General features: G+C 37.4%; 1 protein-coding gene across 3 annotated transcripts in view; it reads right to left on the reverse strand.

Moving 5' to 3' along the window:
* Nucleotides 1-15,684, reverse strand: part of DPP10 (dipeptidyl peptidase like 10) — a 433,150-nt gene that overhangs the window by 122,938 nt on the left and 294,528 nt on the right. For all 3 annotated transcript variants that reach the window (XM_015635406.3, XM_015635407.3, XM_015635405.3), the window contains exon 4: nt 2,181-2,275. In XM_015635406.3, coding sequence (XP_015490892.1) covers nt 2,181-2,275 — 95 coding nt within the window. The remainder of the gene's footprint in view (nt 1-2,180; nt 2,276-15,684) is intronic.

Consider the following 15,684-nt stretch of genomic DNA (forward strand, 5'->3'; position numbering starts at 1 on the left):
GCATTGCCACTGCCTGTGTTGGATCTCTGCTGTATTTTTTATTAATCCAAGACGTGTCTGCAGAGTCATTAAACCACCACCATTCTAATTATGCACTGATGATTAAGCAGATGTGACACTGAATGAGGAAAATGTTTGATTAATGATCCAGGTGTCTAACTTTAGAAGATTACATTTAGCAGTGGAAATTTGGGGACAGTCAAGCTCAGAAGAATAGGACAGCTTTTGATTTCAGCCTGCCTCAGTAATGTTATCCTGTTAGAATTGCTGGCCACCATGTCAACAGACAGAACAGAACATTTCCCACTGTTCCAAACATACACCAACAAACTTGCCGGGCCTTCTGCTATGTTTTCAGCTTTTTCTTATACTTCCTCCATATGAATACTAATTGCTGGAATTGACTTTTTTTTTTTTAAGTATAACACTCTCAACTTTTGGCTACATAAAGAGAGGAGCTCTGTAGGAAAAAAATACACTTAGCTTTTTATTTTTTCCACCCATAATTGCTAAATGGCTGCTTGAATATTATCTGTTTTGCATCGGTTTCCCACATTTCTAATTAATATTAGGTATCTAGTATCTAGAGCTCACTAGGCTTGTGTGAATTGAGGATAAATTAGTTCCATAAAAAGCCCAGAGAAGAACAACTTTGCAAACAGAGGCAGCACTCGCAGTGTGAAGCAGCCTGTCCTTCCCAACCCATCGTCACTTGGCAAGGCTGGTGTGGCATAATGGCCTGAAATAGCTCTATAGTCATGCTGGCACCACACTCTGCAGCACTTTCAGCCAAAAGTGCATGAATTCCTCTGTGAGGAGACTCAAGTCTTGTCATTAAAGTCACGTTTTACAGCCAGGGATGCCCAAGCAGCTGCTCGTGTTCAAGTTCTGCGCTGAAGGCCTTGCACAGGCCTGACCCAGGCCTAGCTGGCCAGGCAAGTGCTCACACACACTCAAATAAATGGGGAACAGGGAAAGTACTTCTTAATGCTTTAGGCTTTGTACTTTACAGAAACTCACCCTTCCACCCACTTTTAATTGTGTCTGGCAGCCTTTTTTGGGCTAAGAGGTACCCTGAGACACATCCCAGCATATGGAAGGATGCAGCTCACACAAGGGGAATCACACGCGAACATTAAAATATAATTCTCTCCTCCATCCTCCTCCATCTTTACACTGACCTAGGAAATCAGCATCGAATTCTTCCTCCTGAAGTTCTACTCTCCTCTTTCTTGTTTGAGGAGTTAGAAGTAAAGGTCACCTGAGGCTTTATGCTTTGAAAAGAGGAATCTCTATCAGCAAAGGCCAGAAACAGACCAGGAATAAAATCAGCCTTTGCCAAAGAATGCTGATGAAAATGAATCATCCTTTTGAGTCTGCAGGTGTAAAAGATTTTATTAAATTAAAAGTACAGGGATTAACAATAACAGCCAGTGGTCTGCAGGAGTATTTATGAGGAAAGATTGGCAAGCCATACAATTATGCTGCAAAACCCTGATAAATGAGAATTACAGGGTGAAATGTAAGTGGTATCCCTGAGAATAACAGCACCAAGCAAAGTAAAAGAAAATGCAGACTAAAGTATTAAAGTACTTCTTAGCAATTACTGCTAGTCAGAAACCATTCATGTACATAACCTTTACTGGTCAAGAGGAAAAATCCTCAATCATCTAGTCTACCATTAAAACACAGAGAAACAGCTAAACCAGAGATTAACATGACATTTTTCTTTGGATTTCTTGTAGGTACTTCCCTTAAGGAAAATATTCCTATGAATCTTGAACAATTTCCCCCTTATCTAATAGTGAAAAACTCTCAATATTTAAGCAGCATTCCCACCTTTTATGAAATATTTTTTTCCTAACAGACATCAGGTAGATTTCCCCATCACATACACCAATCATGATCCATCCTTCAGATGGTCTGGACAAAGCACAGCCAAGAGCAAATCCTCCAACATCTTGGTTATTTACATGTAGGTTGAATAAAACAACTAATAACTTCATTCAGAAAGTATTCACTGACAGAGGAATGAATTATATTTTTCATTTATATGTAATATTGTCTAGGTTATGAACATATCTACTCTAAATTTTATATATTGTACTTTCTCCTTCCTGTTACAAAAAAAAACTGTAAGCAGACTTCCACTGAGAAAGCAGATAATATATATTACTTACAAAAGTTGTGTTTTCCAGTAATAATGTAGTTGTATTTGTTTCTACATTCAGTTCAACAACATGTCCATTCCTGGTTTTATAAACCACTGCTGTATCTGCAATGACAAAGAAATAAGCAGTTAGCAAGCACACTGAGAATTTAATACATCTGTAGAGAGAACCAGCATGTTAAATTAATTAGAGTATCCTTATTACAACACACAAAAACAAGACAGTTTTGTTGATTTGCCTTATGAGCTTAAAAATTACCAGTTTATGCCATATATTGTGCTCATCTCATTCAGTACATCTATGTTTTGGACATATACTGAAGTAAAGTTTTGCAGAAAACCAAAAGATTTTGTTGGACATTCTATTCACGTGTCATCTTAGAAGTGATTCCAACAAAACTGTACTGTCTGTATTTCTGGTGACTGGATGGACAAAGTTATGGTTATTTTAGGACAGTCCATATTCTGTGTGATTCATGATGGGCCGCAAAATATTGAATTTTCTTGTGAACTGAATGTTAGCAAAGGAGGGCTAAAGCTAAGTAGGTCCATCTGCAAAACATTTAAAACACTATGGAATGAACTGTTGCAACATTTTCCTTTTTCCACTCACTTGATTTATCATTTCTTGTGAGAAAAATAATCTAACACACCTCAAGAAAAAAGAAAAGAAGTCTGAAATTAACTGGGATTCCTTCTATGAAAAATATTTTGTATTTGCTAATATCAAAACCTGCAAAATTACCAAGAAACACACAATTACTACATCAGCCTTGAGTAAAAAAAGTTCCAAATTTTCCACTATTTGTAACAAGATTGAATAGATTAAACGCTGATTCTCTCAGATTATTTAAGACCCATGCAAGAGATTTATACTTAATTAAATGAAACAATTTTATTATAACAATGTAAAAAAAAATAAGAAAAGTTCTAAATTAAGCCTAAAGGAAACACAAAAGAACTTCCCTGATCCTCAGTAATGCCTGAGATATTCATTACAGATCCCTGAATTTTATGAAGTGGGAAGTAAACATGACTGGAGAAAAAGCTTATGTGATCAGAAAAAGAATGCTTCACTTATTCAGAAAAATGTAGCTCTATTTTAATTGACTCCACAGGAACTCCAGATATACAGAATTAGTGAATGTCCTCTGGTATGTTCTGTAAAATTAATGAAGTCTCATTTGAAGAGCTCACTCAGCTATTTTAGGACCATGGCTGGGAAGTGGGGTGGGATTGATGTAGTTTAGGACAGTATTATTAGAGCTGCTGTTTGGGAAGGCAAATCAGATTGTGAACTGTGGAATTAACAGCAGCTCCTTTTAAAGAGGAAGTATTTCAACTATTCATTTTGAATAAAAAGGAACAGCACTTCATAGACAGTTATTTGGTTTCAGGTTACCAATTACAGAACATGGGAGTTTCTGCAGCTTCCTTTAGGCTATTTTGCATGTATTCTTTTAGGAACCGCAGCACTGGAAATCTCCAATGACACTGGATCACGGTGCTGAGTATTATAGAAAAATGAAGATGTCTGGCTGAAGAGCTGTCCCTAGTTATGATTGAACCACATTGTGAGAAACAGCATAAATAACCCAGAGACATTGAACAGGAGTGCTCCAAACCATGCATTTCGACCCCACACGTGACACTAATGTGCTGCCCAAATCCAAACGAGTACAGAATGTTACTTCATCTCATTTATCTACTCCCCTACATGTCATTTGCCAACAGGATTTATAGCACTGTGCCTCATTAACTAATCCTACCAGAATCAATTCACTCAAAAAAGAACTTTCCTTTAAAATTCCTAAGAGGACCACAAATAAAATACACTGTTCTAAGGCTCTTCTTGCAAGTCCTTCACAAGGTGTGAAACAACATTTAAAATGGCAAATACTGTGAGAGACATAAATGAAAGCCTTTTTTCTAAAGTTAGAAGAAAATTTAATCAATCAGAACAGAAAACTGAGTCAGTCCTCTTGAAAAGCCAGGTTTTTCTGGACAGTAATTATACCTCTCTCTGAACTTGGATTCAATAGTTAACTCCTGAAGTGGATAAATCAAATCAATACTTGCAAAATGTATGGAGATTTGCAGGTAAAAGATTATATCAAAATCCCATGTAAACACAGAGCTTCAAAAGTAATGATAGTAATTAATATGGAAATCCCATTCCAATATTTTTCAGGCTGTACAATGTGACAGCTGATTGTCACACCACATGATGATTTTTTTCATTGATAGCTCAAATATTAACTAAGAGCCATGAACATACATGAAAAAAAAAACTTTTTTTTAAGTTTTTGTTACCTAGAGTCAGAAATTCTACAAAAGGAAACAATACCAAGTCCTTAGCCTCATCCATTTGCACAGCTGATGGATTTGTTTTATTATCTTGGTGCCTTCACCACAAGGAGGTTCAGGGACCTCTGACACTTCACAAAGACATTCAGAGAAGTAGAGTTCTTACTTCAAAGAAATTCTCATTTAATTTGAAACAAACAGTAGTATCAGGTGGAAAGCTCTCTGCTGGGCACAAATAGTCACCCTGAAGAGCCATATTATTGATTTGAGGACACCACTAGAATAAAAAGCATTCTGTGTTAAGCAGAGGAGAATGTGAGGTAGCCTCTGTAAAGAAGATGTGTTATCAAGTCACCAGCCCTGGCTGATGCAAACAAAAACAGTCTCAAAAACAACTGATTGAAATTTCCTAATTATAATAGTTCTCAAATTTCTGAAAGGTTTGGAAACTCCAGAGCTTTGAATAACTGATTAGTTTATTCTGTTTTATTAAAACATGAAGATGGGCAGCCAAGGGTCTGTACTTAAGTTATCCTGACATCAGTACCAGATCAAATACTGGCATGATAAATCCAGGATTCTTCCCACAAAAATAGTGGCTGGCAATATAATTAACACCTAATAGCACTTTACAGAACATAGATCTTGGTAAAAAAAAATTGGAGGTGTTGTATTTGATAGAGGCAACCCTGCTGAAATAGTGTATTGGGTTTTTGTCCAAGTTACTTGATTTATTTTCTGACATCCAAGGCTTACCTTAAAAAGAATTAATGGTAAACACATTAGAAGGATTAAAATGAGTATCATTAAGAAAAATAAAGAGGCAGACAGGGTTATTATACACAACTATCTTCAGGAAGAATTGATTCCATCTTGATTTTTGACATTATTCCTAAGGCTAACTGAGAAGGAGGCTGCCTAGTGGACAGACAAATCTGCAGGACAGCTTGTTCAACTTATTTGGCTTTCACAAAGAATGCAACATTAAATAAAATATTACATGAAAAAAACCCTCAAAAATTCTGGGATTCTCACAGCAGAATAAATTCAAGTTAGTCAGCAACATCCTCTTATAGAATTGCACTAGCTGCAGAACCAACAGTAATCTGTTTTATCATTGAGAGGCTAAATGTCCAAATTCTTATCCTATTGTATGTTTTTAAAAATAAATATTTTCATCATCTGCCCTATCTTTAGGCAAAGAATACATGTTCTGCTGAAATGATTAATCCATACATTTTAAATCACAGTTTGGATGTATATATGAATAATAGAAATATAGCCCTCAGTGACAGCACCATTACATAAATACAGCACCATGATAATCTCAAGTATTTTTTTTAAATAAAAGAAGTATTTCTTCTAAATAGCTTCACTAAGACTATTGCTTCTGCTTTAGGTTCAACACTGCTAAGGGTTTTGTTTAAGATCAGGGTATGAGTTGGCAGGAAATGCAGCTCTATACTGTGCCTGGTGTAACATAAATTGTTCCAGGGAATGTCAAAGTACAGGCAAACTATCAAAAAATGAAAATAAATCAATGCAAAGCCTTTCCTACTTGACAAGAAGCTTGACCCCCATCAATTTTGCAATAATTTCTTTACCTCCATTTATTGAATTTAACCCCATTTATTGAACTGACAACATACTGCCATCTCCTAAATGCTGCAGAATTCTTTTGTAGCACTCACAGTTACAAATAGTATGTTCACATGAACCCAAAAAAAAACCAAAATCCAGGCCTCGTAAATTCTAATGAAAAATCCTGTATTGTTTAGCAGGAAAATGTACTAACTTCCATCCTAAAATACATCCCCATCACTGCTAATCAATCCCCAAATTGTTCTAGTGAAAGAATTTGGCCCAGGGTCTATATGGCCTTTCATGATTTAGCTTTCTGATGGCAGGACACTGAGTGGTGGTGGTTTATTTGAAAAGTATAAACTCTGGTTTCACATGTCACTGAAATTAAGCAACCCATCTTGTTATTTAAATTACACAGACTGAGTTGAAAGGACACACTACCATATAGTTTCAAGTCTCTTGAATTTTAGTCCAGTGTTCTATTCACTTTCAATTCTATTTATTAGTTTATTGGTGGTATTTTCATCTTTAGACCTGTATGTGCCACAGAAAGCTCCAGGCTGCTTATCACGTTTGTTCTTTTTCTCCCATGGAGTAACTCCAAGAGCCTCCCTGTGTGCCTTCAGATGTTGACACATCTGCATAATTCAGCAGCAAGCCAAGAGAAGGAAGTTCCTTCATGTGAATGAGCAAAGGGGATGTGAAATGTTTTGTCACTTCTGCAGGTCTCTAAAACTGGGATATTTTACAAGAGGTTGCAGACCAGTAGAGATATGAGACATGATCAGCTAACTACTAAAAGCCATCTGTGTTGCACTTGGAAAGATCAACAGATTCAGGAACAAGTGGGCCTTCCTTGATAAAGTATAAAAAGCAGGAATCCTGCCCTGGATGAACTTTAAGAATTTATGAAAATATAGAGAAGCATCACAGGCTCACGAAAGCCACGGGACTCAGAAGATTACTGAATCTGAGCCTCCACTATTCTGTGAATATTTCATCTTAGCCAGGAAAGACTTGCATTTCTACCTAGTCTAGTCCATTCTCAGAGGTTTTAAGCAATGATTTTTGACCTATGAATACACATTGAGTTATTCTTTAGTCTTGAAGAGTCATCATGGCAACCCAAGCTTATAATAAAACTAAAACCTGCCTAACCTGTAAATCTACATTGCCATCATGTTCACTGAGATTAATGTGAATAATCTGTGCAGCTGCTAGCACTGACAAAGAGCAACAGAATCAGCACTTGTTTGAGTGTAAAAAAACAACTCATTCTTACTAAATTCACAGTACAGTTAATGTACATTTTGTTTGCCAAACAAAAGTTGTTTGGCAAAATATTTGCTAGATTTTTATTACTTGTTGATAATAAGGCTTATTTCATGGTAACTCTTGAGGGAAATTTGCGTGGACTGATCAATTTCAAGGGATACAAACCAAGACCAACTTGCTATAACCTGGCTCAAAAGCTGTTTAGAATTTACTAATACTGATATTGAATAGTTCAATGAAAAAACTGATTTATAAAGAAGGATAAGCAGACTGCTAATTGCTGGTTATTTGCACAGAGCACTGTAAATCTTAGCCCAAGCTAATTGCCCAAAGGAGATCAGCACTTAGGCAGTTTTGTGCATGGAAACTGTTTGGTATTAAGGCAATTTATCAAAAAGTCTTGAGAGAGCAAGTAATGTCTAAAAAGTGAAGGAAAGAGAAGGAAATTATTCAGGCAATGCTGAAAATCTATTCCATAGTATCTAGAATAAGGAGGCCTCAGGGTAGTCTTCTGAAATTGCTGACAGTGTTAACCTGGAGATGGTTAATGCTTGTTTTCCCACTGAAAATATTCACTAAGTTTTGGTTTGTTTAGCTAAAATTCTGCTTTGCAGCACAAACAGCAGCATTAGCAAGTTAGAGTTCTCCTCTTCTTTATATATTATGTTTTTTCAAAAGCAAACATGCAAGAAGGTTGATACCTTGCAGTCAGCACATATGTCCATCAGCCTTTGCTGTACACAGTATTATTAGAACTGCAGATGGCTTTTCATCAAATTGATTATAGAAAATGTCATGCTAATTAAAATAGGGAATGCTCTCTGATTTAATAAACAGGGGGTGTTAGACAATTCTTTGTCTAATGAAGTGTTTACTAATTAATTAAATAGTCATTTACAAAGATATTAGAGATACAGACCAAATTTCAATATGTTAGTAACATCACGTGTCAGCTGAGCAAGATTTCCACTGCTCTTCTAAGTTTCAACTGTTGTTAGTGCTCTCAAGACAAATTATTCTGTACTAGTTTTATAATGCAATGTACTCTTGGAATGCACTCCTCCAGACAATCCTTTAGTATATGGAAGATTTCCTATTCAAAATGGCTTGCAAATTTATACACACAGGTAATTCCTGCTCTTTCTGATCCCTACTTCCTTCTCCCATCTATGCCCACTGCAAACAAACCAAAACCCAGATGGAGACCTTACAGTGCAGAAGCTATAGGAATGGAGGCAGCAGAGTGAGAGTAGCACCCTGCCAGGCACAAACAAATGAGCTCTGCTCTTCCTGCCTTCTTGAACTTCAGAATCAAGTGGCCAGCCATGGATTGACCTAGAAAATTCCAATTTCCATCCATACTCAATGTATCTTTGCTCTGCAATCTGCTCAATTCATGCTGATTTTCAGTGGTCCCCGTTACTTTAGCATATCGATGTATGAAAATCTTCAACTCTGCTCAACAGCCAATATTCATTTATGAAATCGATTTCTTTCCTGTCACGTAACTGCACAGGACCATGTCTCAGTATCACACTATCCCCATGCCCACTTCAGACAGAGCAGAGGGACCAGACAGCTCCTGAGTATTAACAAATCCACTGGGAGAATGATTTACAAGTAAAAAAAAAAGAGGAAAAAAACCCCAACAAATCAACCCAACAGTGAAATATACAGTGCAATAGGGAGGACAGTGACCAGCAGCCACAAGTCATAATGTCTGTAATGTAAGCTGACTGTAATGTTGTAATGTAAGCCCAGCTGGAAGAACTTCACTGACTGCTGCCTAAGTCACTGCTAGACATGTTGGAAAGATGGAAAAAAAGGGAATTACTTCACAACAACAACAAAAGATAGAGGCAGACAAACTGAAATGCAGGTGACCACAGAGAAGGCAGCTGAATAAAGCTGCAGCGACTGTCCTGGGGCTCCACCCAGACACACTGTGCAGTCCAGGTGTACTGTCAGCTCAGTTTTCACAGCAAAATAAAACCATATTTTCCTCTACTGTGCACTGACAGGGGACTGGAAAGCTGTTCTAATTTAGAAATTTCCAAGTTTCCCCTAGAAGTTTATCAAATCACTCATAACTTAAATTGTAACTGTTTGAGGGCTTTGGTCCTGCTATCTGTGGCATAGAGCAGCAACAGCTTGTTGAAGCTATTTCTTCTCCAGTCCTTCTGGATGAACAAATTGCCATGAAGTTCTCTTCTGCTCCCCTGGTACTCTGCTTGGGAGTGAGCACAGCACCTTTACATGCATCTGCTCACTCAAAACTTCTCAAATCAAGGCTGCCCCAGCAGGGTCTGTCTCATTTTCTGTTTCAAGAGCACACTCAGAATAACACAGCTACATCTGAGCTTCAGCTTTCCAAAACCATAATCTGCAAGCAAGATGTTGATGTCATTTAAGTTGTTTTCTAACAATCAGAAAAAGCTGAAAGAAAATAAGAGTTGTACCATAATTATTCTCCTATAAGAAGAATTAAGTCTCCCTCATTTTAGAACACAAGTGGTCAAAGCACTACAAAGTAAATTAACACAAATAAATAAAAATGCAAAGATCTAAGTGTAACTGATCTAGTGTAAATGGAAGGTAGTTATCTAACCCAAAGAACAATGAGTTGATGGAATAAAGCACAAAATGTGACTGTTTCTGTCATTCCTCCCCATGCTTTCCCCATCCCACTTATTCATAATGCAGAAATCTCCATCTGTATTTCTGTCATTACTTGGAGGAAAATGTCAGGGATATACAGTCCCCCCCTCAGAGCAAAGCACTAAACATGATTTCATTGTGCTAAAAGCCAGGATAATAGACTTCAGTCTATTAGTCCATTCCAATTTGTTTGAAATGCAATTAACAGTAAATCAGCACCAAAAGAAAGGGAGGGGAAGCTGGCTGTATTCATGACAGAACCTTCCTTCTAGGCCACATCACTGCTTGAGTGCCACATAACTTTGGGTACCTACACATTTCTTTAGCCATTCTCTATGTTTAAAAATGAGACAGAGAGAGCTTTCAAATAAAACAAAATGCTAAAAAGTGCTAAAGATGATGAGTGGTGAAACTTCTAACAAAACTTTGGTTTTCTCAGCCCACATTACACGGTGAAACATCAAACATTGTTATTTTGCCAGCTCAAAAATTCTGACAAATCTCTCAGTTTTCCCAACTACTTGGAAAGGTTTTTGCTGTCCTGCATTGCACCAAGGGCCATTGCTGAGCCAGCTTGGCAATGGGCTCAGACAGCTGTTGTCCAAATAGCGTACATGTCCCTGGACTACTGAGAAAATTAGGGAACAAATTCTCCGTTTCGGTCACACATCCTATTCCAGCCTCTTCCCCAGAGGGATAATAAAGTACCACAATAGAGCAGCACTTCTCTGGCAGCCTTGGGAGTTGACCTTTCTGCTGAGCCAAGCCAGATGGAACACGGACAGCCCCACTCTGGAGCCGGCAGCGTGGCCCGGGCCAGGTTTCACACAGACTGCTGAATTGGCAAGGCTACACTCTGGAGAAGACACTGATTTCAATGAAGGGAGATTTATATGCTTCTCTACTCCTATATAACTGCAAATCTCAAATAAAACTGAGTGTTTCAGCTTGCAGTAGGAATGTGAACTCCCTAAGCCTTCCAAACAATCACTCCTGAGGGCTCACCCCTACCTCTGCGGTGCTCCAGATGCAACTGGTGTTTCCTAGAAAAGCCCAGCAAGTGAGATAATTAAAATCCAGTGGCTATGTACATATCCCAGTAAAAGGCCAGTCTCTGGAGCAGCCCTAGGGCTGCAGTTTTCTCACTTCTTTTTGTCCCCTTGAGAGCATCTCAGCAAGCTGATGCAGGCAGAGCTGGTGGCTCAGTGCCCAGCCCCACGCTCGGGCAGTGAAAACATCACAGCTATGATATCCACGTGGCCCTAGGGCTGTCCTTAACAAGCTCTGTAACCCAGCTCCTGGGAGTCTGGCACACTCAGCACATCCAAGGCAAACAAGGTCATGGAGTAAGATTTCCAGGTGTACACCGACAATGCTGAAGTTTTTGTTTTATTTTATACAACTGAAAAACAAAGTATTTTATTATAAAAGTAAACAAAAATAGGCAACTTTCTGTTCGCAATTATTTAACTTGCTTCTTCCAAATCTCATTCTGATTTATGAGAAAAAAATGGTGATTAAATGAAGATCATTAACTCAGAAGAATTATCATGCACCCAGTAATATATAAATCACAGCAAGGCACTGTTTTGCAATTTTATTTGTATCTTTTTATGAACCTTAAATACTTGTCTACATTAAATTATTTCTACTGATCAGTCATCTGTACTTTGAATAGAAATTACAGATTCAACAGCCACATGTGCCATTAAGAGTTTTTGCCCAGAAATATTAAATCGTGTGTATCTAAATTTGACTCACAAAATGAAAGCAATTTAGGTGTTTTTTTCACATGTGTTCATCACTTACCATACTACTGAAGTTCTTGGGAAATAACCATGCCAGGTAATTGGAAAATTAAATGGTGAGTTTATAGGTATCTAATTAGCATAGATATGGAAACACAGATTTGGCAGCAGCATTTGAAAACACTGGCAGAATTTCCTTTGGCATTCATTCATTTTGGATGCCATTGTTTTGTCTGTACATGTAATTCCAGTGTTGTGCTGGAGTGTGGGGAATTGGACAGGCAGTGCCAGGGACTGCAGGATCACCAGGACAGTGCTTGGATTGACCCAACAGGTCCTGTCCTGCCTGGCACACTCTGGGAAAGCTCCCTAAGACCAGGAAATGGATCTGGAGAGAAAATGACCTAAGAAAGTATCTTATCCTCAGGATTCAAACAGAAAACTCAGGTGTAAGCTCAAACTCACACAAACCAAGCTTTCTGATCAAAACACATCAGCATTAAGCCTGTCATATTGGCCTGGAAAGGATTCTGATTGCATTTGGGAGCGCTCGCCAACAGATTGTATTTGGCTCAGAGATGAAGTCTCGGTTCCAAACGGAAAGAGACACAAGCAATTAAATCTCTATCTTAACATTATCATCATGTGCTTCACTGTGCTGCTTTCAAAATTACAAAGGTGACACACTGGTAAGGGATATTTTGTGTAGCTTATCTCTACCATTCATTTAAAATAAAATGTAGCTGAACAGGAATATTACAAGAAGAAGAAAATGAAGGAGAGGTTGAACAATGGTATTCTTGGCAAGCCACCCACTGTTCTTTACCAGCATGAACATTTAGTGGCACTTTGACAGTGTTCCCAACAAATGGAGGAGCACAGGCCTCCTCCAGGTGCTACGTGCAAGTGAAACAGTAGACCTGTTCTCCATGCTTTAGTCATACATGAGTTCCAAAGAATAAATATTTAAATTAAGCTTCCAAATTTATCCTAATAATTATTCCTTGGAATTACACCTCTTACCTGCTTCTTATCACAGAACTTAAGCAATTCAGCTTTTATTTTCCATCTGAATTAAGCTCCCCTTTCAGATTTACATTATTCATTTTATTAGGTTCTGGTTTTCCCTAAGTAAAAGTGTCATTTTTTTCATTGAAACACTAACTTCATTAGTAAGTCCATACTTGCTCAATAAATGCTTTAGACATATAGAAAATATTCTGTTAAAAGTTTAATGCACCTGTCTGGATTTTTTTATTTTATTTTTGTACCATAAAAAAGGAGGAAAGTATCTGTAAGGACTTAATAGAGTGCCATAGCTGAAAAATACATACCATAATTGCTCATAATTAGCAGTTATTAAATGGATCTACAATAAGCACCATCATGTTATCAGGAAAGCCTGAATAGGAAGATTCTTGCATTTTTTCCTCTACTCCATTACCAAGGATATAAGGGCATGCAAGAAGGGCTGCTCCAAATACATTAGCAGGAACAAAATTTGTTCTGGTGTAACTTTGCCTTTGGCAGAACGTCCATATTTTCATGCCTAACCATTTTGCTCTGGAAGAATATAAAATATCTTTCTAAATGAGGGATTTTAAATTTGTTTACACTTACTCATTTTTATCATCTTCAGTAAACATTTTCCTGATGGTGAAATTGTCAAACAGATTTTGTTATTTTCATTTTTCATGCAATGAAAGAAACCCAAACCCTTCATGCACCTAATTCAAACACAGACAGAAATGCTCCCATATTTCCCAACTGCAGATCACTTTCAGTAGTTCTAAAGACAAACTTGTTCTAGTTTACAGGTTGAAATTTAAGTCACTACAGAAAAGCCACTTAGCAGTCCAACATACTCATATGAAGTATATTTATTCGATATTGTCTTCCAAATGATATATTCCACGTACATAAAGGCTGGACCATCAGAACTGATGGAAACGGACTAGATTGCACTCATTTTATGCAGCAGATTCAAAGATTTCAGGGCCAAAAGAGCTCATTATGCACTTCTGTCCTGAATTCTTTCAGAGCCAAGATTACAGGATTTTGACCTGCAATTCTGGCACCAGGCCTGTAATTTCCTGTTGGGTTTTCCTTTATAAAGAGCATGCAGCTCTTACACTTGCTTTAAACACTTCAGTGCAGAATCCACTATAGCTCTTGATATAATACTGTGAGCTGACAAACGAAAAAAACAAATCCTGGTAGGATGCCATTAACACCTTACTTAAAGACCTTTCACTATAATAATGCCTGGGGGGAATTAGCAATAAAAGAAATCTATTTAATTTTACAGTGTAATGCGAAGCACACTAAGGAGATGCTAGAAATTGGAGCCTATTCTGCTCTGTTCTGTAGAGTGCCCACTTCAACTGTCTGAATCCAGTTTATGCCACTAAAGCAATTCACTGTTAGGGTAGAAACACAGGTTATGTGCTACAGGAATGTATCCAAAGACCAACTACTCAATTTCTATTACATAATTGAATTAAGATGTGCATATAAATTTCTATACTCCATATAAAATCACACATATTCAATGTGCACAGAGCACAAACATTCCTTTTTCTGCTGTGGTGTTTTCCCTAGACATGAAACCCAACAGGCAGTGACAGCATTACTGTCTCTGTAACACTTTCATCTTAGACAAAAAAAAAGCAGAATTGTATCACCTTTCAGCACACAGCCATGAACAGCAAACAGGTAATCCACCTTTTTTCTCCAAGGAAAAAAACCCAGAACTGGAGCTTCCCAGGAAGGAAACGACTTCCTAGGAATAAAATAGCTACTACATTTGAGGATAGATGTCTTGTTTCAAGCAGATGCCAAGACCCCTTGGCCTGAAACCAAGGACTCCAAGAAAGACTTTTCACATTCCTTACTCAGCAGCAAGGCAGAGGAAGAAAAGCTTCCAAGCTCCCTGGAGTGAAATATCAGCACTGTGAGTCTGTACTCAGTGATTAGGACATGCTTGGCATGTTTGGTTTTGTAGATGAGAGGAGAGAGAAGTGCTTTAATTCTCACTTAAAAAATAAATAAATTTTAAAAAATAGAGTAACTCTTGGCAGGAGCAGGTTACTTATTCTATACAGAAAGGAAAGCAGCTGGGAGAAAACTGTAACTTTCAAAATATTTGAAACTCATCACTGACAAAGTTTGGCACAGCTTGGATCTGGCACTTGCTTCAGGACTTAATCACTGTTCTCTTTAGGAGAAATATCAGGAGTATACAACATATAAAGCAAAGAAAAATATATTCATTTTCAGTAAATAAGCAATACCTACAGGAGTACCTATGAAATATAATTTTATTTTCAGCTATGAAAAGACAAAAAACTGTCACTCATGCTCCTGCAGTCTTATAGCAAGTTAAACACTCTTCTTCTGAAACACCACAAGGCAATAGAAATAAAGCATAATGTGATAAACAATCTGCATCCCATTTTTTTTTTTTCTAACCTGCTAGCTTTTTAAGACAAAAAGCCTTTGAAATCCTTCAGCACTGAGTTATTTTCAAGTTCTGGGTTTCTAGGTGCCACTTCTAATTAGTATCTGAGATTCTATTGCATTTATTTTTCACTTGTAAAACAGACACTTGAGGGGGGAAAAACAATCCAATGCTAGCACACCTTAACACAGTTAAAAGCTAAAGTGATGTGGCATCTAACTCTATACATTTGTTTTTACATATTTCATCAGACAATGTTCATACACCAATTATAAATGCAGTAAAAAAGTTAACAAATTGTAAATATTAGCTACATTGTGTGGACCACATCAGGATTTCTTAAATACTTGTATAAGATAATTCTTATCCTTTTCAAGGGCGTAGTAATCCTGTTGTGAAGTTCTACCACCTGTCTGATAAGTGTTCATACACTAGATTATTCAAGATGTCCAGTTAAAATCAATTGTGTTATATAATGTGAT

This window comes from Parus major, chromosome 7 (genome assembly GCF_001522545.3).
Source record: "Parus major isolate Abel chromosome 7, Parus_major1.1, whole genome shotgun sequence".
Lineage (NCBI taxonomy): Eukaryota > Metazoa > Chordata > Aves > Passeriformes > Paridae > Parus > Parus major.